The sequence below is a fragment of the Takifugu rubripes genome, chromosome 19 (assembly GCF_901000725.2).
Source record: "Takifugu rubripes chromosome 19, fTakRub1.2, whole genome shotgun sequence".
Classification (NCBI taxonomy): domain Eukaryota; kingdom Metazoa; phylum Chordata; class Actinopteri; order Tetraodontiformes; family Tetraodontidae; genus Takifugu; species Takifugu rubripes.
This window is the reverse complement of record NC_042303.1, coordinates 9,784,831-9,808,131: the sequence shown is the minus strand read 5'-3', so window position 1 is coordinate 9,808,131 and position 23,301 is coordinate 9,784,831. Positions and strand designations below refer to the sequence as shown.

Sequence of the window (23,301 nt, the reverse complement as noted above, 5' to 3'; positions counted from 1 at the left end):
ACATATGTTGCTACTTTGACTACATCTTCATGAAATTAACAAGAACTTTTAAAATTCTAGTTTTCAAATCTGGAGTATTGTTCACATATTCACTTTTTAATATATGGCTGCATTATAAGAAAACACACACACACACACACACACACACACACACACACACACACACACATATACATTTATATATAATTATATTTATTTAAAGTAAAAATACATGAAAGCTTTCTCACTGCACCATATGGTGATAAATTAATTGTGTTTAAAATGCTTCAAAAATCTTACCCTGCTGGCTCCCCTCTCTCTTGTTGCCATGTTGCTGGAAGATAAAATCTGAAATATTCAATAATTCACAAGCAAATGGTGCTTAAACCTTTGCCTCTGCAGGTTGTGTGTCTCTCCTGTCCAGTTCAAGTTCAAAGTGATTTTCCTGAACAGGGCAGTTAGTGTTATGATAAGCACATTTTGCATTTGAATCATAACAGTTATTGTTATGCACTCTTAAATGTATCCAAAAAAGGCTGGAAAACTCAGTTTGTACAGGCAACTCCTGCCCTCTGTTTGTTTTACAAATAAGAATACACAAGTACTGATACAAGTAGATGGGATGGATATTGAAATAGTATATAAAAAGAAGTTTAATAAGTGTTGATAAAGTCTCATATAAAGCAAGAAGCTTTTCATTTCTGAGTAAAGCAAAACAATTTCTTGACCACAAATCACTCCACATTACAGATTTTCTGTTTCACTCAAAATATAATCAACCATATTGCAGAAAAGAGACATTAAAGTAATTCATAATAGAGATCACACAAAATTGCTACCCTTAAAATCAAAACTTTAAAATCCATTTTCAAATAGCACAAATCACGTATAAAGCAATAAATAAGATACTTCCTGGAAATATCCAAAAAATAACCTGAAGAGGGTATGTAACTCAAAACATCAGCAAGCACGTACAACAAGAAAAAGTTCTGCTGCTTCTGTTTGTGGGAAAAGGAAAATATTGAGCCCTTTGGTTGATTCATAGTTGATTTCAAATTGTTATTTCTTAGAAAAGACATGAATTGTTTTGATTCCATAGAGGTCCCTATGGATATTGTAGTGTTTGGTTATGTATTGCTTTTGCAATTTCAGTTATCTTTCAATAAAATAAACTAATTCTTTCTGCATGTTGCATGCCTTCAGGGAGTCTCAAAGTGGGACATACCACCATGTGGTAAATGACTTATTGTTTACCAGTTGCATTATATTAATTCTTAGACACAAACATTATATAAGCGAACTGGCCTGGTTTTTATTCTTTGTTACACACTGGCTGACTGGTGAGAGATCAGGAAATTTATTTATTGTGTTTTTCCTGACTTGACTCAATTAAAAAATAAATGGCGAACATTAAATACAACATAGCTATAGAAGAACATACTGCTGACAAATATATAATTAGTGCTCTGAAATATTTACAACAGCATAAAATATGCTAATAGGGCTCATGTAGGATCTTATTTCAAAGAAATGTCACCCCTTCGAGCGGCAGAAATGGAACATTCCAGGAAGTCCGGCAAGAAAAATCGTGTGCATCTACTGTAAACATTTATTGAAAAAGAAACCTTAGTCCTAAACTAGGAAATCTATATTTTAAATGGTGTAGCCTAGACGAAAACATCCTTGGTTGTTTACAAACCAAAAAGAATACCAGTTTTACGCGTTCGTGATCGAAGATGTCAGACTGGTTGATTCCGTGTGTAGTAATTAGCTCGGTGTTCACTGCTATAACAGTAGTTGCTCATCTTTTATATTCGAACTTCGTTTCAGGGATCAATGTCCTAACCGGCTGCCCACCAATAAAGAAGTTTACTTTTGCCTATATAGTCAAAGAAGGATCATACAGAACAACCGGGCAACTTTTTAAAGAGTCTCACAGTATTGGACCAAAGCTTCCACAGGTTGCTGTATTTTATGATGACCCTAAGAAGGTAACCCACAGCTCTCTTAAAATAGTTGCCATTTAATTTTTTTTGAGCCCACATTATTTAATGATTTCATTCAAATTTAATTGCGGACGAGAATAAATAGGATGTTTTTGCATACACCGATAGATGGCGGTATTGGCGCATTGATGCCCAACATCAATTATGTGTTACCAAAGCAATAAATATCAGTGAAGTTATTCTGTTAACCTATATTACACGTTTGTTGACAGAGTTCTAAATTTATAAGTCATGTTCAAACTAATCTTTTCCCAAATATACCTTAAAAGTGTAATAGTGTTGCAAATTCTTCAGTATGTTGCATTGCAAGACAAGTTGTAATTTTTATGAAAGAATTTCCTTTTAGGAGGTTTTTTTTACAATTGCTGTGATCAAGTGTTTGCACTACCATCTGTGCATTATAGCAGAGCGATTTCCTCAACTGATGATGTGGTAATAATGTGTCATGAAGATGTTGAGAGGGTGGACAGCTGCAGTGGAATTTAGGTAATGGGGAGTGTGCATATTCACTGGTCAATTATTCAACACCAGTCTTTTAATTCACCCTCTAACAGCAAAACATATTCTTTTAAGAATCTACAGCAGAAAATGAAAATTTATAAGATGATCTTTTCTTTTGGTATAACGTTTCCTATAAGAAGAGATGGAAAACAGGGCCTGTGTAGTATGTGGATATCAATCATCAATTCCTGATTAAGAATTTCAATAAAATATGACAAAAGGTACATTTTCTGCATGTTGATGAAAGCTCCAACTCAATGAGAAAGCTTACCGGTAAATATCCAAAGAGCACAGGCTCCCATGATAAACAAAATCACAATAGTGAGTAGGCTCTCTCTGACGTGCTTTTCACAGCGTTCCACCGTGTGAACTCATCTTTGGCAGCATCTCCGTTTCTATAAGCAGCAGGATATAAGATCTTCTGGGACTGATCTGCTGATACCTAATCCAGGAAACATTCTGGGACCTCAAATACATGTGGTGCCAGTTCCCATTTTTTAAGCGAGTCTGTGTGAGCTGTTTATTTTAAATAGACCCATGGAAAAGAGAGGGGGCCGCAACAGAAAGTTGCACCTTGCAATTAAGTGCTGTCTGTGGAGGGTCTGGAGGGTCAGATTAACAGTTTTAAACCTCACTCATTAGAAGGTTTACAGGTACATAAAGAAGAATTTTATATTATCTCTGTAGTGGGCTGCAAGCTTTTGGTCACGAGAGAGAAGGTTTTGAGACTTTTTCATTTACTGTTGTGTTTTCAGATGAAAACAGGAAAACACGGTCAGATCACACTAAGATAGGATTTATGTCAAGGCAGTGCACATCAAACATGACAAGTATGCAGGAGTTTCTTCCTGACACAGAAAAGCACACTAGATTTCCACTGTTTATGCTCGATCTGGGCACCGTGTTCATGTTTTGCTTTGAAAGAAATACAAAGTCATCATAAAGGGTCAACAAAGCCCTTCAAATACAAATGACCATGTTTCTGCTACAGTCCTCCGATAATTTCATAACAATATTGTTGTGTGCTCCCCTGCAAACAGTTAAAGCACTAGAAATACTTTCTGATTCCATGTGATTCAAACATTAATTCAACTATTAACCCAGCACTGTCTTCTATATCTTAGGATTGACCATTAATATTTACTGTGTGACAACGGAGGGTTGATCTCTTCAGTCTGTTACTAGTTATTTTACTCACGCATGTGTGCAATGTGTCTCGGCTCTGCTACATAAATATTCAACCATCCAGATATTTAATCTGCTTCAAGCAATATTGCATATGCCAGTACAGAAAACTAGAACATCATTGCTATTTCAACCATTTGAAGCAGAATTCTGCCTTTGTTGTATGCAGATTGTCCACATTGACTTAAATCTGTGGCAGCCTGATAGACAACAGTTGGCTGGAATGTGAGGCAGAGTTCAGTGGTGACCTCTTCCCAGCTCGGCTTCAAAACCCCTTTGTTATTCCTCATCCTCATCCCCAAGCCAGCAATTAGGCTAGCATCGAGTCCTCGACCCTCTGCACGGTAACAGCCAAGTCCTGATCTCAGTTAAAATAATTGGCGTAATGATCTTGGTTCATTAGCATCTGAACCTAAGGATGCAATTCCGCGCCGGGATTCTCTCTCAGATGGAGGCACCATGCCTGGTGTCTCAATAGTGAGATTCCCTCTACCGACATTTGCGGCGAGAATTATCAAAAGTACAGATCATGTAAGGTTTCTACTAGCCAAATATGGGTTTTGTAATTTTAGTTGTTTGCTTCCTGCAAGGCGACAACAGACAGTTAAGCCACAATTAGGCTGGTCTACAATTGGTTGCCATGGGTACGGCGCTGGAACAGATCTCTCTGCCTTTCCGCACAGTGAGCACATTGTGGATCTACTCCACTAAGCCCATCTCCTCCACCAGCCTCATCAAGGTTTCCGAGTCAGTGCCTTCGTGTCACCTCTGCATGATGGACACAAGGTGGCGATAATGCCAGAATCTCGTAAAAAAAACATCAATTGGTGTTGGCGGTATCATTTTCGCTTGTTGGATTTTAGCTTGTCCAATAAAAACGTCACGTCCGTGGCAGCTGTGGGAGGTCTCTGATCAGCATGTGTGCGTATTGTTTGAATATTTGTCCTGTGTGATGAAATAGCAGAAAACCAAAACGCAAAGCATCACCGCCGATGTTATGTCACAGCCTCAGTCCCTTCAGTCGAAATCCAAACCCTTGTTTTTGCGTCAGATGAGTTGTGAGCGTCTGAAATCGGCATCAAAGGTGACACATGTGTCTGTTGGTGAGTGTAAAGAGGAGACGCTAAGACGGTAGACAGAAGCTTGTGCATTTGGCAGCACTTCCTTGTTTTGGAGTCTCCATGCAGAGCTCTGCCATGATGATTAATAATTCTGCTTGGCTCAGATGTCCCACTGTGAGCCCCCAAAATATCCAGTGTCAAAAAAAATGTCCTTATGTGCGAAGCATTCCAAATATATTCACCGCTCTAACAAGGAGATATTAGGGAGGAGACATTAGCTGAAGGTCACCAATATAGAAGTAATTGATCATTTTGTCACCACTGGAGGGGGATTATTCAATTTTGTTAAATCTTCCCTTTTTTTGTAAATCTTTATTAAGTTTGGCCTCTATTGGCCTTTTACTGAGACTCCAAAACATCACATCTGCCTGGAATGCTTGTAAAATAGTTCCCCGAAAGTTACGTGAGCTCTTTTCCTTTAAATTCAAATTCACATTCTTTAAGTCGCCAGATTCCAAGGAAGGAAAGGAGCTCACACACTGTGCTGGAAAGACAGTTTTGGTGGTTTTTATGAAACAAATTGGACCGTTCTCGCTTATTCAGTACACAAGGCTTCAGTTGTGCACAGCTCAGCACAGTGGGGAGCAAGTCTTGCACCTCAAAAGAGCGTCTCCTTTTCCCTCTCTCTTTCTTTTTTAATGGGCAGTGAGATGGAGGAAAAGACGCTTTCCAATTGAAGAAAACTGATGATCTTATGTTTTCTTCAAATTTGGAATAAGGGCTGACTTCAGAAGGGAGATCCTTTATTTTATCCCATCTTTAATGTTTGCACGTTGTTGACAGGAAGCTCAGAAATCCTGACAGCATTAATCTACCTGTTGTCATCCCAAAGGATCCGAACCCACTAATGGCATTATGTGGGCTCATAATGGAATACTATAACAGTTATTCAATATGGGCAATAATCCTTCTGCATTTCTGCCCCCTCCTCACTATTATTTGTTTATCTGCTCGTCCCTGTTCGCAGGGGCCGCGGTGTCGTTATGCCGTCGGCAGGATTTTGAGCGAGGGAGAAGACAAGGCCGACGAGGAGCTCCTCAAACGCTGCGGGGATTCGGGCTTTAACGTCTTCTCTTTCCCTGAAGCCACGCACGTGGTCACTACCTCGCTCCCCCACAGGACGGTGTTCTCGGTCCCTGTGGGAGTAGGAAGAGTTTACCCAAAGCTACAGCATTACATCAAGGTACCCACTGACCCTTTACTGCCACTGTGGCTGCTTCTGTCCACCCTTCTTAATCACTCAGTCACATAAATGTAGCCACAACAGTAACCTCTCAAAGGTCACAAAGGGTTGTGACCTCTGTAGCTTAAAATATCTTTCCTGCATGCATTAAACCTTATGTGAATGATCAATATCCAACCCTGTGTACGTCACACACACGCGTGAGTCACAGTGTGTTTTCAAACTAAGCAAATTTAAATCTGTGAAAAAAAAAAAGCATGAGGTGTTTTTTTCCCCCTCTCAACACTTTCTCAACTTCCTCTGAAGTTCATAGGTGTGTACAGCTGGAAGAGATTCATGGCGGAAAAGTAGGTGTGAAGTCAAGACAATGGCGTCAAAAGACGCGCGGTCTCCATGAGAGCTTCCCTGTTGATGCGGGGAAAGTGAGTCATACTGTCGGGCGCGTGGTTTGGTGGATGCGGTTTAATTACGCAGCGCGTTCAAAACAGGTGGCGACACCACAGGTCGTCTCAATCACTCAGCGTCGGCTGGAAGAACGTGCGAGTGTGTCCTGTCTGGCCGCCTCTGCCATCTGCTTCGGTGCTGTTTGAATCTGGCTCTGCAGTCACTCTTAACCTGTCTGAAAGGTCAGCCCGAAACAAACTTTATCCACTTGCTAACATTGATTCTGAACTCAACTACAAGGTTAGAATATGCTAATTGCAGTAGCCGGTGCTGATTCTGCGGGTAGCATGTGGGTGGCTGTCTGTCCTTCCATTATTTCCCCTCTAGCTATTAATGATTTAAATGACTGACGGGGGAAAAAGGTGGTGACATTTATGTTCTTATTGACCTGTACGGAAGGAAAGCCCGGAAAAGCTTAGCGCTATCAGATCTAATTCATAAGCAGAAACACAAAATTAGATTTGTGTTCTCTTTAGAAATCCAGGAAGTTGCAGCGTAACTTAACATATAGGCGATGTCACAAAAGATGGATAAGAATAGACTGACCTTTTGTAATAAGATCAATAATAATGCGTAAGAATACAAGTTCAGTTTGCACACGAGCAACCTCTCGTTTCAAAGAAGTTTCCCCTTTCTTTGCTCGGTGCTGATGGCTGACAGTTCAACTATCCCAAGTGGCGAGACCTTTACAAGCTTCCTCATCAGCATTTCGGATGGCCCGTCACGGCCGAATGATTTCCATCCGGCACTTTGAGCCGATGCCCCACGGTTGGCCATGATATTTGCCCACTCACACCATCGATCGGTTCCAGTTTTTTTTGTTTTTTTATTTGGAAAAGGCGGGGGATACATCACACACCCCTTAAGACCTTGAGTTTTATTTCAAGCACAGTCGCCAGGCCTTGAGAATGGATCGGGCACGAGGTGGAGCTGATAACTCTGCTGACATTCAGCGAGATCTTAAGGCAGACGATGGAGCATTTGTTGGCTCGAGGGCACAGAAGTTTCTTGCCAGCACAGAGGTTTGGGCTTGAATATAAAATGCCTTTTTCTTTTGTTCCGTATAAATGTCCCGTTTTAGCAGCTAATGGGGAAATCATACATCCCCCCCCTCAGCTCAGTAGGAAATGTAGCTGTTTTTGGGGTGGGAGCCACTGCCCTTCACAGTTTGTATGGGTCTACATGAGAGCGATGCAAAGCAGTGCACAGATGGCAGTCCACAGGGCCGGCTAATGGTGACGTACATACAGAAAAGGTCAGAAAAGGTCGTGTGGATTACTTGCTGGACAAAGCAGTGCTTACCACTGGCTTGATTTAATTGTTATTCAGTTAGTTTTTATGTTGTGAAATATAGTGAAGGAGCTCAGATTGAATAAATTCCAAGCCCGTTAGCTTGATAGCCTTGCTCTGTTTGAGTTGCGATGTTGAATATTCTGTGTTTGGTGTAAATACAGTTAATGTGTGTTTTATTTTCTTCCCATCTTTGATTTAACAGGTTTTGTTTTAGCCCATTTAAATAAAACAGTAGGCGCACTCATATTTTAAGAAGGTTCTGCTTTAAGTTTCAGCCTCAGAATGTTCTCTCCATTTCTCCCTCAGTCTAAAAATCACAACTGAAAACTCTGAGGTGTGAGTACTTACGTGAATAGTGCGAGCATTTTCAATTAGGTCTAATTTCATTTCACAATGTCCTGAATGGACTATAATGAACCATCTCCGCTCATTTCTGTACAGTCTCTTCATTATATGATATTATTACACATAATCAGCCGGCATCCTTTGACAGATGTGCTGTGTGTGACCAAGCAAGCTGCTGTTTCCCACAGGAGCCTTGTCAAACCTTCAAATGCGACTTTCATCCTTCTGCAATTGGGAACCTACTGTTGGTGTTAAATGTCGCATCTACATATGATTGATCAGATTTAAACTTTATCTTCTACTGCAGTGTCGCTCCCGATCAAGATCAGCCGCTGGGGGTTGTTTACAGTTTAAGATCTGCAGATATTTTTAGATATGGAATAAATCGCACATGCCCACAGCCATTTTACCATTTTTCATCAGTCAGGATGTGCAGATTGAGCTTAGTGGTTTAGTGATCATTTTAGGAGGGCTTTTAACTTGCCCGGTAGTTTGCAGGGCTGGCAGTAGTCACCCTCCAAACTGCCTCTGCTATTGAATAAATCGCAGCTTTCCTCCAAAAAATTGCACAAAAGTGCACCTGTACTGTCCGAGTAGTTAGATTCGAACCTGGATAACCCAATCCCCAAAGGACCCCCACAGGATGCCCCCAGAAGTACAAGAAAGACAGCATACAGTTCTGTCTCTGGGAAACTCACTTTATTAGGTAGCCAATCAGCCTATCACATGGCCGCAGATCAATGCATTCAGCCTTGGAGACATGGTCGAGACAAATCGCTGAATTTCAAACAGAGCATCAGGACGGGGAGGAGAGGGGGTTTAAGTGACTTTGAAGGCGGTATGGTTGTTGGTGCCAGACAGGCTCCTCTGAGTATTTCAGAAGCCGCAGCTTCTGAAAATACCCAGTGAGCAGCAGTCGTGTGGACGTAAAGGTCTTGTTGATGTGAGAGGTCAGAGGAGGATGGGCAGACTGGTTCCAGATGATAGACAGGCAACATTATGGCAGATGCAGAAATGCATCACCCAACACATGGAAACCTGAGGAAGTCTCGATTTCAGCTGCAACGCTCAGATGGTCGAGTCAGAATTTGGCGTAAACAGCATGGAAGCATGGATCCATCCTGCCTTGTATCTACGGTTCAGGCTGCTGATGGTGTAAAGGTGTGGGGGATATTTTCTCGGCACACTTTGGGCCCCTCGGTACCAACTGAACATTGTTCAAACAGCAGAGTTTTGCTGCTGACCACATCCATCCCTTTATGACCACAGTGGAGCATCTTCCAGGGGGATAATGCACCGTGTCACAAAGCTCAAATCATCTCAAACTGGTCTGTGGAACACCACAATGAGTTCGCTGTCCTCCAGTGGCCTCCACAGTCACCAGATCTCTATCCAATAGAGCCCTTTTGGGGTGTGGCGGAACAGGAGATTCTCATCATAGATGTGCAGCCCCAAAAATTGGTATTATGTCAGCATTATGGATATTGTGGTATTATGGAGCAAAATTCCTCAGGAATGTTTCCAACACCTTGATGAAGGTATGCCACGAAGAATTTAGGCAGTTCTGAAGGCTAAATTGGATCCAACCTTTTATTAGCACACTGTACCTAATAAAGTGACCACTGAGTGAATATGTTGGTTACAAGTCCGACAGCTCCGTCACGGCCGTTGTTAAGATTGAAATGCAAATTAAAGGAATTTTCTCCAGTGCTCTCTGGAGGGATCCTCTGAAAAGCAATCTGAGAGCCAATTCTGAAGCATTCAAGTATGAGAATGACGATAGGGTGGGGGCACCTGACGGCGGTGCAGAGGTTTGGGACCTCAGCCGCCCACCTATAGAGTGGAAAGAGATAAAAAATAGGCTTAGGACTTAACTGCTTCGTTCAGCTGGCCGACTTCCAGGCAGCCCGTGTTCATTTGTCAGGGCTGAATGAGTCCGTGTTAAGAACGCTGTCGCTTGAGTGACACCTGGATTGTTTGCAGTGGCAGCGACTACTGTCACTCATTATGTCTTCAGCCCTCTTTGTGTCCTGATTTGGGGCTTTAAAATGAAGTGAATTCTGCAAAGGGCTGAAAACAGGGACTGGCTCCCTTTATCTACCGGTACTCTTTTTGTGTAGCAATAGGACTCTTAGAAAATATTTGAAAGGACGGTTATATTGAGGAATCACTGTGGTGGATTTACTGTGACATTCCAAATTAGCTTGTAGCACAGCAGAGCGGAATAGATACAGTCGTAATACGGTGACTTTATTGGGTGAAATTTAGAGAAGAAGAGGACAAGAAAGTCCAGGGAAAGAAAATAGTGCTGTTCTTTTCAGCTTGTGTTTTTTGCAGGACTGGATGTGATTCCTTTTTAATGGTTTTCATTTGACATTTTTAGTTTTTGCTACCGGGTAAAAAGTAAAAGTGCTACCGGGTAAAAAGTACAAGTTTGATTCAGCTTAGTCAATAATGAAAGTAACAGTGATGACTCAGTGCATCCTCCACTTTGTTAAAGAACTTAAAATGGTCTGAAATACATTCAATATGCAATAGCAGACACAGCGGCATTAGACGTTAGTGCTTCTAAGAACTGTGGGCAGTTTTTAACACTTGTTCCCCCAACGCCTCGCTGTGTCGGCTGTGATGAAGGAGTTCGTGTTGGCGAAACTTCCACCAACGGCAGGTACAGCTGAAGTGAAGCAAGAAGGCAGAGTAATAATATGTAGAAGATGAGTGGTCCAATACCCCTTCGCTGTGTGATTAAAGCCAGTAATACACTGAATAAAGTGGTGGGATGTGCTGTCCGAGGAAATGACATGGGTATTTTATTAATATTGGCTCTGCAGTCTTTTAGCAGATGTATGTGAGATGGATTTTCTAACAAAGGTCACCATTTCCAGTATGCTTGACTTCTGAATACTTACAAGCAGAGCTCAATTTTGCACAGCGCGTCTTTAGTGTCTTTTAAAGCCTTTTGGATGGTGACAACAGCATCGCGGGAAGAGGACTCGAGCGTTAATGGATGTTATTTCCATGCACCCTTTGCAACTCTTTGATCTCTGATGAAAATAGCCAGCAAAGGAAATCAAGGATTTTATGTATTTACTGAGATCCACTGGAAGAAAATGTCAAAATGAAAAATGCCGTGCAGAAGAATGAAGTGTGATTAAAGAGACACATTTCTAAAGTTAATAATGGCAGCTACTAAAAGCATCTTTATATGCTATTTACAGTGATGTACTTCTTTATATCCCTAGACTACTATAGAAAGTATATATCAGTATATATTTAGCAGTATTTCTCTCCTCGCTCTGGCACAACACATGTAGAAGAAGCTCACTTATACAGATTAGAAGTCACAAAAGTTATAAAACTACAGTTCCTGCTGCAACATTCAAGAGCAAAGCTCCAGCGATGTGCTGGGAGGCTGTGGAGGCAAATTATACCTGCAGCAGTGACAGCAGTGGTAAGGCACAGTTTGACTGCCTCCCAACAATATCAGCTGTCTGACTTTCCAGACTGTTACGCATAAAACATCAACTGGGATCATATAGCAAAATGTCCTATTTGCACAATTAATTATTCTTTCTTTCATTGTGCATAACATGAAATATTGCTGGCTATTCTGACATATATATTGTTTATTACATATATTTTACGACTCCGGGCTTTTTGTTTTTTGGGTGGTCTCAACCCACCTGACCACTTCAGTGATGTCATGTGTGCTTCCTGGCAGTGTCTCCAAATCCCAGTATAGTGACAGCAATCCTGGCCACTGTGAAATGAAAGTGAGATTTTATCTTATATTACAGCGCTTGGACTTTTGTGAAGAGCTCTGTCTGTGCTGACTGCTCTCCAGGCATGTCTGCTGGAATCGGTCCTGATTCGAAACTCCAGATGAAGGTAAAGAGAGCTTTGCAGCAGGACAAAGGAAGATTCCCCTCATAAGAAATGAGGAAAGGCAATTAGAACCAAGTCACTTTAAGGTTGAATTGAGTTTTGTCATCAGCGAACCATCAAACAAGCTATTTCGAGTTTTAGGAAAAGGTTATTAATGGTTTAATCAGTGGCTGGAGCTTGATAGGTCAATTTGGAGAGAATAACTGCAGGAAAGAACAAACGGGCAAATTAAAGTGTTCGAATGAGTTGAACTTGCTTTTTATGAGCTCCTGATGAGTGGTATGTGCTGGAGCTTTAATGGTCGTTCTAAAAGAACCCTTTGCCTGGTTCACACAGGGATGAGAACAGTGGTCTCTGCAGAGGCAGAGGTTGCTGTTTGTGTCCATCTCAAACCGATCGTTTGGCGGCTGAAAAGAAACACTTCCTCAACCCACGCAGCTTGACGCGGCCCCGCTCAGCCGTGTGCTTGTTGCTAAAATAGACGGCTGCCCGTCTCAGCAGGGGTCCTTCCTGAGGTTCATGTCTCTTAAAAGGCTCTGAGGAGAGCGACGTGCGAACGGATGAATTTTCTCCTCATGTATCTCCGGACACACATGTCCTAGAGGGTATATAGCCCCCTGATGTAAACAGAGTGGTTTTCACAATGATTTACGGGCATCAAACTAGAATTAGTATTGATCAGTTTACATATACTATAGGGATAGATCCTGTCACAAATCACCCAACTAGCAGCTTATTTGTGTTGGCACATCGATCAGCTAATTTTGCCTGTTATTAAGGATCTGGTTATGTACAACTTCTTACTTCCTCTCACAACGCCAGTGGAGCTTTAGCAGGAACTCAAAGAACTCGGGGTGTTTTGAGGACACTCTGAGCAGAGCACATGTTCTCCCTCATTTAGACTCACCAATTCTTAGTTTGCAAGGTGAATTAAAGTGCACGTGAACCTTTTATGGTAACGTCTAATGTTCCTGACGGATTCTTTTGGCAACTTTACCAGGGTTGTGTTCTAAACTGGGACTTCATTTTGATTCATACTGGTTATGAAAAGGGCAAAGCCTTATTTCCCAGGCCTTTCACGCTATAATAATACCATGAAATAAAACTCTATTGCTCTTCAAATGTTGCTGTTCCCCTCCCCTGAAGGCAGAAATTATGACCTTACTATAAAATGTTTACACTGAACTGTTCTGGGAGTAGCCTCCTGGGCAAAGACCGTGATAGCAAAGTATAGAAATGATCAAGCAAAAATCAATAGGTGCACTACTCACAACCCCCCTACCCAATTATAGAAGGCTGCCAGAGACACTTTGTCTCACTGATTCCACTGCTGGACTAATTAGTGGCCTGACCTATGTCCCAGGTCTGCTGTTTATAGGACGCACAGAAGCTGACCTGTCCTCCCTACGAGGCTCACTGGTGTTGCTTGCAGTGGGTGAAGGTAATGGCCTCAGCCTCCCTGTGTGGGCGCGTGAATGGTGAAGGTGCCCAGACCTGACGGCCTAAAACGGCATTTGAAGGTCTCCCGTCAAAGCAGGAGAGTCCTTTTTGATTGGAGCTGATAACTCGGAGGGTTTTGGCTGGTAAGCAATCAATATCGTGCACTTCTAGAAATGGTTTTAAGCTTTTCATCCTTCCTTGGACAGTTTTTTGGGATAAAGTTGGGACACTGGTGGTGGCAGATCCTGTTTTTGCTGTCCTTCCATCCAGCTCCCCCGAGTGAAGCCACGAAGCTGAAACCATTGGTGGATCAGACCAACTCGGGGATCTAAATCAGCAGATTGTCGTTTCAACATTCTACGAACCTTTGCCAGCGTTCATTCTTTTAACTGCCATTTTTTGGCCAGTTTACGAAGGATATTGGAATCAGATTCAGCTTCCTGTCAGATATCTCCATCAACTACTGTATCATGGTCGCGTCCATCCAAACAATGTTTGTAGTGAGACCAACTCAGTCACAGTGTGTCTGCCGTTAAGCATACGCACAGACGGCCCACGTACAGACGGCCCAACCCTGAATATTCATCTCTGCATGAATTAGCATTTCTTGAATCTTTAATTACCTCTATGACCGTCAGTGTTTGCCAAATGTCAGGAGTTCCCACCTCTTCACCTTTTTCCAAGAAGTAGTTCTCATATGTGAATATTCCAGTGCCGATTTGATGCATTTTTTTTCCCGAGAACCCGCGCTGTGCGAAGTAGATGAAACAACACAAGTCCCTGCAACAGAAAACTTTTTTGTTTGAGCAAAAGTTTTGTTTTGTTTTAAAAAAAGCTGCGTTCCGTCAGCCCAGAATTCAAACCAGTCAATCAAATTGCCATTTTATATAATACCCAAGAAGGTTTTCCTGATTCGCCAGGCTGGACTATTTCCATCTAAATGACAAGACCATATGAGCAGGAATGGCCTCACACCGACAGCCTGCAACACGCAGATCCAGATGAGCCGGTAAAGAAAAACAAATGATTCCGAAGGGGAGTGTGCCAATAATTAATGCGGCGAAAATGCCGAGATTTATAATGTTGTTCCCGCTGATGGCGCGAGAGGAAACGTCACCGCTGTCATAATTAGGCTCCGAAAACAGATGGCGAGAGAGATGACAAGCCCGAGTCTGAAGAGACGCCGCCTGTCTGCTGGAAGGATCCTATCTTATGTCTATCTGCTCAGCCCAGACGCCCGATTATCAGATCCTGCGTGTGATGTTCTCGTTGTACCGTTAAACAGTCCGCCTGTCACCACTCTCCTCAAAACTAGAACGTCAGCAAGGGAAACCAGGGGGACTCGGGACTACCCGGATCTGTCAGGAAATGATAACAATCCTAATAGTTTCCAACCTTGCAGGGATATCATGAATTTGACATACATAACAAATTATTTATGCTCCTTATCTGTGATAAAGCTCAAGTACGGCCCAGGTTTGTGGAAGGAGAAAGAGCTCGGGCTGTGAGTACAGAGATCTTTACCACATTAGAACGTGAGCTTATCTCCACATCGGATCGCCTGAAAAAGATTAAGCTGCCTCTACTTCACATCCGACTGCGGTCAAGTGACGCTTAGACCTGTTTCAGCCAGTTGATGCAAGTGATCTCTGCAGCTGATTGGAGATCCTGGAGTGTTGCTCCAGAGTGTTTGCCGACATTGCTTGACATTTAGCATATGCCAGAAGTGTGATAGTAACAGGCGGCGGCTGTGCATGAGCAGAATGACAAAGTATAGGAGATGAAAGGTTAATGAGCCTGAAGAGGCAGCGTGGTCCCCATCGCGCGAAGCTTCCGGAGGAAGTGCGGACGCTGCGCCTTCACGAAGATTGCGGGGGTGCTGTCTGTGAGGTGTGAAGGCGGGTGAAAGAGGTTTGTATTAGTTCAGGGGGTGGGGAGGGTTTCACATGTTATTTTCACTCAGAAGGGTGGGATCACTGGCGAGTCCATGCTTGCATTGAGGTGCTGCAGAATCCATTACAGATGCTGAAGACATCAGCTGTTTATTAAGGGCGGTGCACTAGGGCGTTTGAAAGCCTATATGTTGACCTCGTTGATCTGTTTCCACCTTCCCCCCACTCAGATAATTCCTCTCTTTCAGGAGAAGAGGCTGTGCGCACACCCGTTCCTCGAGATCTACAGGGACGGTCAGATCCATTTCATGGCACCACTGGCTCGCCAGGGAGATTTTTATGTCCCCGAAGTCCGGCGGGTAGAAAGGAGGCCGCCGGTAAAGGATGGACTGCAGAGTGACTCAGAAATCTCAGGTATCACCTTCATGCTGCTCAGCACCATCAAATCGATTCTGTTAACACGAAGCACTTCTGAAAACTATCAGTGGAATTTTTTAAGAATGGTTCATCCGAAACCCCAGAATCAATACTGTATTAATAATAATAATTTATTACCGTATTATTGAATTACAAAAACACATTCACATTCAGAGCATCTGTTTCACCACCACTGATCCAAGTTTAACTGTAATTCCGATTGTCTTCTATTGATGCCGGCAAAATGGACCGGACACCTCTTAAGCTGCTAATGAGCTGTCCGGTCCTTGTGTTTACATGATGGGGAAACAAAATTCGTTTTTGTGAATCCAGCAGATGTAATCGTGCCACAGTTGTCCGACTGAAGTCATTTGAAATTGAATTCCTCCGACTAACAGGCCCAGGTTAATCAGTCAGTCCAGCCATGCATGTTAAGAGCAGTTCCACAGAGAGATGGTACAGGGTCGGATGTACTCTGCTCAATAGATTGATTTCCCTCCTTTGTTTGCATCCTCTGACAGGGATGGTCCAATTAAAATGAAATGCTTATTCGTGCTCTAAACGTAGCATAATTGTCCACACCAACAAAGCGACGCACACGCAGACTTTGGGATGCTGAGGTTAGCGAAACGTCGTGGACCCTGTGAGGACTGTGGAGCCTGCAGCGCACCTCAAAAGTGATTAACGTAAGCCGCTGCTGCAGTTGGGTTTCAGTCTGTGTTCCTAACAGCACAGGCAGAATCCTCCACACGCATGGGAGTCTGCAGACTGCAAAGCTGAAGAATTTCCTGGAAGAGCGTAAGGTGCCATTCATTAAAAATGAGCACTTGATGCTATTTACTGTTTCGCGCTATTGGTTTACAAGCTGTTGAATATTGCTGTACAGTGAGGATTTCACCAGAGGCAACTATTCTCCCACACTCGGCAGTAGGCTTGGTTATCGCCTCCGCCGTCTCTTCGTTTCTCTCCGCGGCGCAGCCTTAGAAAACTGTGATTGACACCTTTGTAGGTGTTAATGAAAGAGCCTTACACTGCAGCTTTTTGTTAGAACCTTGCTGCCACTCACCGTGGGATTGTTGGAAGCCTCGCTGATACTTTGGGACTGAAGACATGGGTGAAAGGCACACAAGCACTTTCAATATGAAGTGGATGTACAAGTTGAGGCGAACAGATTCATCACACCCGTCTCACTTTCACTGATCAGACAGCCCATTAATTATTGATGCTCATATTGGCTGATGTAAGGATGATTGATGAGTGGGAAACCAACCAAGAGGAAGAGCCGGGTTACTAAAGGAATTCCCCCAAAACCAACAAGAAGAACCAAAGGAACATAATAATAAATCTTTGCTTAGAAGTAGAGTAAAAAAATTAGATTCCATGTCCATTAATTGAAGCGGTGATTACTTAAGTGTGCAATCATTTAGGGCTTCCGTAGGAATAGACACATAATGAAACTGATTTTATTGATGCTGATTTACTGTTAAAGAAAAAGGGAAATAAATTGGTTGAAAAAATAAAATAATGTCTAACGGTGCATCTAATGATTTGTTTTCCCCCCTTCACATTGCTTGTTTTTGTTTTAAACACATAACATTGGAGCTAATGTCATTTAGGTCATAATTAGGGATGGCTTATATTTCTGCTCAGTTGTCATATTTCACAGTTCCAGTTTCAAGCTGCTTTTCTCTGTCTGAGCCCCCCCCATCCCCGGCATTATTAAAATAACCAATTTTGCTTTGAGACACTTGAAATAAAATGCATAAAATTACACCGTCAGTGTGCAAAGGACCGTCACTCATCGCTTTTATTTATCACGTTGCCTTCAACGACTCGCTCCTTTCAAATATAAAACCAATGCAACTCTGGGCTGAAAATCAATATTGCATACAATGAAAAGGGGGGGTTGCGCATTGTGGTTTAATCTGGATGTGTCGGCATGCAGCTCCTCCGCTGCTCTAATCAGCGCTGCATCATAGAACCAATAAAGGGAAGGAGACGAATCCCTAAATAAAATATCGCCACCTTGGACCTGCCTCCCGTAAAAACAGCCATCGACGCGCTGAAGCATCACGACTCAAATCCAAACCTAACTTGCACCCATCCTGAAGATTCTCTGAGAGCCCCGTTTACAAATGGGGAGTTTTTCATCCGTCAGGGATGCGGAGTTTTGAGTGACGCCTGAGTCCACCAGCGTGAATGATAATGTGACAGGTAGCGATGCTCCCGTCACCGCACCATCAGCTCAGGCAGGCCAGCGGTGCGTTCAGGTCACCACGGGCCTCTTTGGTTCACTGACTCCATCCTATCATCCTCAGCCCCATACTTCCCCATATGGGCCCCGCTCTCTGCTCACGTATGACTTCCTGCGTTGTAAGACGGCAGCTGAAAAATAATCTGTCACCCTCTGACATTTTTCATTCAGGGAGGCACCGCCTGTGTCAAGAGCGCCGCTTTAAAGAACCTGACGTTCACGATCTCGCATCACTTATTACCATATAGTCACACTGCCAGGATCCGTCTGTCTCCGAAATCAAACACAGATGGAGGGCTTTTTAGAACCGATATTTCTCTATTTCTGAAGATCAGCTGGTCAGTTTTGTGTTTCGTTGTGTCTGGAGTGTTGCCATCTTCCCTCCACCAGTCTGTTGTGTCTTTCCCAGTGTCTACTCCCACTGCCCTCCCTCCTCTACCCCAGGGCCCCAGTGTCCTCCACCCGGGTCAAATAGTTCCCTTGTACCCCCGCTTGTCTGCCAAATGGGACCCCCATGAATATAAACTTCCAATAACTGGGAGCCATCGGGAAACTGGAACATTGGATCGGACACGTTTATGTGCACTTCAAAGACTCGCTGTGATCGAAAAACCCTGGTTCTGTTTATTGGATTTCTTTACGTTTCTGTTTGAAATAAAATCAATCTGGTCTCCACTTCAGAATCAGTTCCTACGACTCCCATTTTTTAGGACTTTTTTTTAACAGATTAACATGCAGAAAGACGTCAGAGTATAGAGGGGCAATCTTTCCCTGCTAGCATCTGAAATTGACCTCCTGTGTGGGTTGCACACCTCACTCAGCTGTCTGAGCTGTCTAAAATGGAGATTGTGTTGGTCAAACCCAGGGAAAATGCACAACCCCCAGCTGTGTCCCGCCACATGGTGCCTCGTGGATTGTTGTGTTGATCTCGCGCTGATACGCTGTAATTATTTTGCTCTAAGATCAGTTGGAGTGTTCTGAAAAGCTGTCTCTCCAGCTCATTCCAGTAAAGTTCAAGCGTCACTGTGATGAGTTTAGAGGATGATGCCTGGGGGCAGTGCTAAACTCCAACCCTCCAATCAGAGACAGTTTTCACCTCAAATGAAATAAAAAAAAATGAAGACATCATACCTCATGTGCATCAGACCAAATGAGATTTCTCCCCCATGAGCTGATTGAATTTTGCGACTTGCTTTAGGCTTTAAACTGCAGCAGAAAAAACCAACAGGAGGCCAAACTAGTTGATCTTTTCGGGCTCAGCGCGCTGAGTTCCAATGGTTTATTTCATTTCTTGCTCGGCTCAATCAGTCACACACATGACGTGAAAGCGAATGAATCAGCAAAAGCTTGTGGCTAGAATTCCCAATGCGTTTCTGTCTATAAATAGATGGTCCGTCTGCATAGCGAAAAAAAGAAAAAAAAGATTCACAAGGGTTTTAAGGGACTGTCAGTTAATTAACCATTTGTTTGTCTGCATCTAATCACTCAATAATACATAAATCAGGTGACCAACATTTATGTTCGAGGGGCTTTGGAACATGAAGATACTTTCTAAGCAGCTGAAGCAGATGTTTCAGCTAAAGCTAAGACTATTAGCATTATGTGCAAACAATTTTGATTGTGCGCCTTCTGCTAACAGCCTCTGTTATCTTTTTGTGAAGGACTGGATACCCCACAGTGGGCGGATGGTCACGAAAAGTTAGGTTTTCATTTGGACTTTCTTTGAGTTTGAATGAGTTTGAACTGTCAGTGCTGCGCTCTTGTCCAAGCTTGTGCGTCTGCTCTGGCCCCCAATCTCATATTCTGTGTCAATAGTCACTTTTTTCCACTTTGATATCTCTCTCCTTCCTCCATGTTGTTAGATTTCCTTAAAAAAAGGTGTCTGAGCAGATTTCAGGCTGGATTTTTGAATATTTCGTTTTCAGCGGAGGTGTTTGTTGTGTTTGGGGATTGAAGTTTCAACGGGAGACCTGACTTTCATGGTCCCTGACCAGCGTCGAATTGTCGCCATTCTTTTTTTTTTTAAATCTTTGAAGTTCGTTAAAGAAAAGATGTTTCCCCTCACAGCTTGGTGTCTCCTGAGCCCGTCGCCTGCTCGCTGCTGTATGTTGTCTTTCACTTCAACTCTGTCGAGCTCCTGTCATGAACCCGCGGGCGCTTCTGTTTGTGTTGAGGCCCTGGTTCGGTGTGGAGTGGGGAGCAGGTTTCAGAAAAACAAACTCGTCTTTTTCAGTTGTCGGGAGAGCAGCACTGCTCAACCACTTGTCGGCTCCTCAGTCTCTGAGCTGAATAAACCTTGTGATTTAATGGATTTGTGAGGCGTAACATTTCAACCAGCCTTTCGCCAATTCTGCCCGTTGTTTCGCATGAAAGGTTAGTTTTCCACGCGTCGGTATCGTAACAGCACTTAACGACGGCTCGATGTGAGATATTGATTTGCCGAGACAGGGAGACAAAGGTCAGCCCTCTTGTCATTAAAATATATCCCATTAACCTGTAAGAAGTAGTAAAAAAACACTGCTGAATTTTGAGTGACGTGTCCTTTAGGACTTTCTAATAATCAAGCGGGGTCTATCTTGAGCTCAGAATTCAGGCAAAGGTGTTGCTGCACATCCCATAGTTCATTAGCAACCACAAAAGGTGCAGCGAGCGTCACGCTCATTCGGGGAAACAGACAGACTTTTCCGATTCTTTGCTTTTGTGGAGCTGGAATGTTCTCCTGCTCTGTTTGATAATCCACCTTCGGGTCATGAAGCAGCTGATAACTTACCCAGATACAGAAGCGCTGATATTTCCTGCACCTGTGGTTCTCCATCAATACCAGAAGAGTTTTCCAGCCAATATATGAAGGAAAACCTGAGAAACTTTGCTGAAAGCCCGGAGACATCTAAACACTGAAGGCTCCCAAAAGTTATCTGCAATGACTCTTCTCAAGGACCGCCGTGGGGTTTTTCTTCGTACTTTTGTGGAACGACTATTGGGTGAATAAAACCTGATTTGGTCCAGACCTGTTTTCCCGCCTGTGAATTTTAGTGAGCTTGGCATCCTGCCACAGTCGGGTCAAGACAAGCTGCCTCCAGGCTAAGCTAAGATGCTTAACATTATATTTGAGCATGCCGACATTTCAGTTAACTCGCATGATGATGGGCCAAGGGAGAGCTTATTACATTTGGGAATAACTTTTGATCATAAAGCAACCTACTATGTTATGAAACCTTGCATCACCACTTCCTATTTATACATATATACTAAACTATAGGTTTTAGTCACACAATTCGGGAAATAAGCAGCTTGCTTTACAGTTACCACCATCCAGATTTTGGCGAAATCCCCAGTTCTGATTTTTGGGCTGTTTCTCAAGTATTTTGTTTGTAAAAGTCATCTTACCATCTGTGCACCCCCTGCTTGCTTCATAGATGGAGACTGGAGCAGCGAGAGCAGCTCAGGGACGGAGGAGCTCTCGTCAGGCAGCGGAGAGTCGTCAGTGTGGGAGTCCCGGAGCCGCTCCGCATCCGTCCGGCATGAGAAGAACAGAGGCAGAAGTTCAGGGGAAATCACATTTAAAGACCTGAACTGTGAGCAAACTGGAGGGCGGCAGACGGAAAGAGAGGAACGACTTCATAGGAAATCCAACCCGAAGAGCTCAGAGTCTCCTGCTGTTGCATGGCGGGATGTTGTTGAAGAAGAAGAGTAAATATTGAGCGAGATCTCTGTGTTGTTGGCTTTATACAGTTAATGAATTGTTCAAAAATCCAATATAATGGCCCAAAGCAGTTTTCTCTAACTGTAATGCCTGAACCTCAAAGGTCAATTTCAGGTCTCTCCTCAAAGGGAATCATTGTCAGTATTACTGAGTTCCCATCAGTTCCTGTTGTTTACTTGGATTTGTCTCATTGTTTTAAATTGCAGTAAGTGTACTGATTAGCCTCTTTAGCGTTTAGCCACAGTGTTTCAGACTTGAATTTAATCTGCCTGAGCCTTTTTAAGTCACTCTTCTTGACTCTTTAACGAAGGATTTAAATGATCAGCATTCACTGCTTCTGCTAAAGCGCGCTGCTGCACTTGCACCTTTTTAAAAGGGATTTCTTTGAATGCTTTGTGTGACACTGTGATGAGCTTAAATGTTACTTGTTTCCAGGGCCGAGTATGGTCTCACCGTCTTCCTGTGCACTTCCTGGACCACATCTGTTTTTCTTTTGTTATCTTTGCTGCAGCCGCGTCATAGAAGACCACCCGATGACCCCCCAGCCTGGAATATATGTCCAGTCTTATTCAAATCTTTTATCTTCTCACAAACAAGATCACACTGAGCACCTCTTGGCAGGGTGATCTCAGGGGGTTTGTTGTCTAATGAGAGAGAAGGCTCTCTGTACATTTCAGGCGGGAGTCAAGTGAGAGATGAGCATTCCTGGGTTGTTGTCAGCAGTTGTCTGATCTGTCTTTTATCCCGGGTGCTTGACAATAAAACTGTAATTGCTGGACCGTTGGCTCCGATTCCCTCACGTGGGTTCTGCAAAGGTTGCGCAGCCGAGCCGTCCACCGACTTGAATCCCACGAGAAGATGCGGGTGTTTCATCTCAACTTTAAGCAACGGCCGGCTCACTGACTCACTGCTCGCCCTGATGACGGCAGCAGTTCCACGCCCACGGTGCAGAAATGCAATGATGTTTATGTAATTTCGACTATTGGTTCCATTTTCAAATAAACAATGTGGAAAAAATAAGACTATAGCAGCGTGAGGCTGATGCGCTGTGATTTGTTTTGTTTTGTTTTTTTTTAAAAAAAGGTGGTTCTCATTCCACTGGGAGGGCAAAAACAAACAGGCTCAACTCATCCATTAATTAATTGAAGTTGGTGTTGCCCCAGAGAATTAATTGGCAGAATGCTGAGCTTTAGCTGACAACTCTTAGATGATCTAGAGGGTGTTTACCTTTCTAATCTAAATGCTGATCACTCCAAATATGAGACCGAATCCCCTGAGGATGAAGTTAAAGTGAGACGGATGAGCTTTAGAAATAAAAGTGAAACTCACTTTGTGTGTAATTAAGTGTGAAACCCGTTCCAGGACCTGTAACTGTGGTTGAAAAGAACCAGACTGTAAAATTGTATTAAACTTTAGCTTTACTAGATCCAGTGTTACAGTGCTGATTTCTAAATCTATCTAAAACAGCAAAGCCCAAAACTGTAAAGATTCGGTACTGCAGAGGTGGAAAAGGCATTTCCATGTCCGACACTTTCTGTCCTCTGGATTTTCACCACTAGATGCTGCTAAATATCACTCACTGGCACAGAAAGGTTTCAGAAGGGGGGGTAGATCATGTTTTCTGAGGCCATTCCTACAGACAGGGGCCCAAAA

The 23,301-nt window shown here is 43.1% G+C and overlaps 1 protein-coding gene and 1 long non-coding RNA gene across 3 annotated transcripts; one reads left to right on the top strand and one right to left on the bottom strand.

Moving 5' to 3' along the window:
• The first annotated feature begins 1,518 nt into the window (after nucleotides 1-1,518).
• tex264b (testis expressed 264, ER-phagy receptor b) lies at nucleotides 1,519-22,668 on the top strand. Of its 2 annotated transcripts, none has more exons than XM_029826346.1 (4): nucleotides 1,519-1,970; nucleotides 5,760-5,975; nucleotides 15,523-15,688; nucleotides 16,213-21,343. In XM_029826346.1, exons 1-4 carry the CDS (start codon nucleotides 1,716-1,718, stop codon nucleotides 16,230-16,232), a joined length of 657 nt encoding a protein of 218 aa, XP_029682206.1. In that variant the 5' UTR covers nucleotides 1,519-1,715; the 3' UTR covers nucleotides 16,233-21,343. The 2 variants fall into 2 exon arrangements, with proteins under 2 accessions (XP_029682206.1, XP_011612238.1); XM_011613936.2 differs by lacking the exon at nucleotides 16,213-21,343 and adding an exon at nucleotides 21,362-22,668 and having other exon boundaries at nucleotides 1,520-1,970.
• LOC115246817 (uncharacterized) lies at nucleotides 11,568-14,423 on the bottom strand. The gene is made up of 3 exons (XR_003885892.1): nucleotides 14,277-14,423; nucleotides 14,006-14,162; nucleotides 11,568-11,817 (listed from the first exon to the last, which is right to left on the bottom strand). It is a non-coding gene; the product is annotated as an uncharacterized lncRNA (long non-coding RNA).
• Nucleotides 22,669-23,301: the final 633 nt, after the last annotated feature.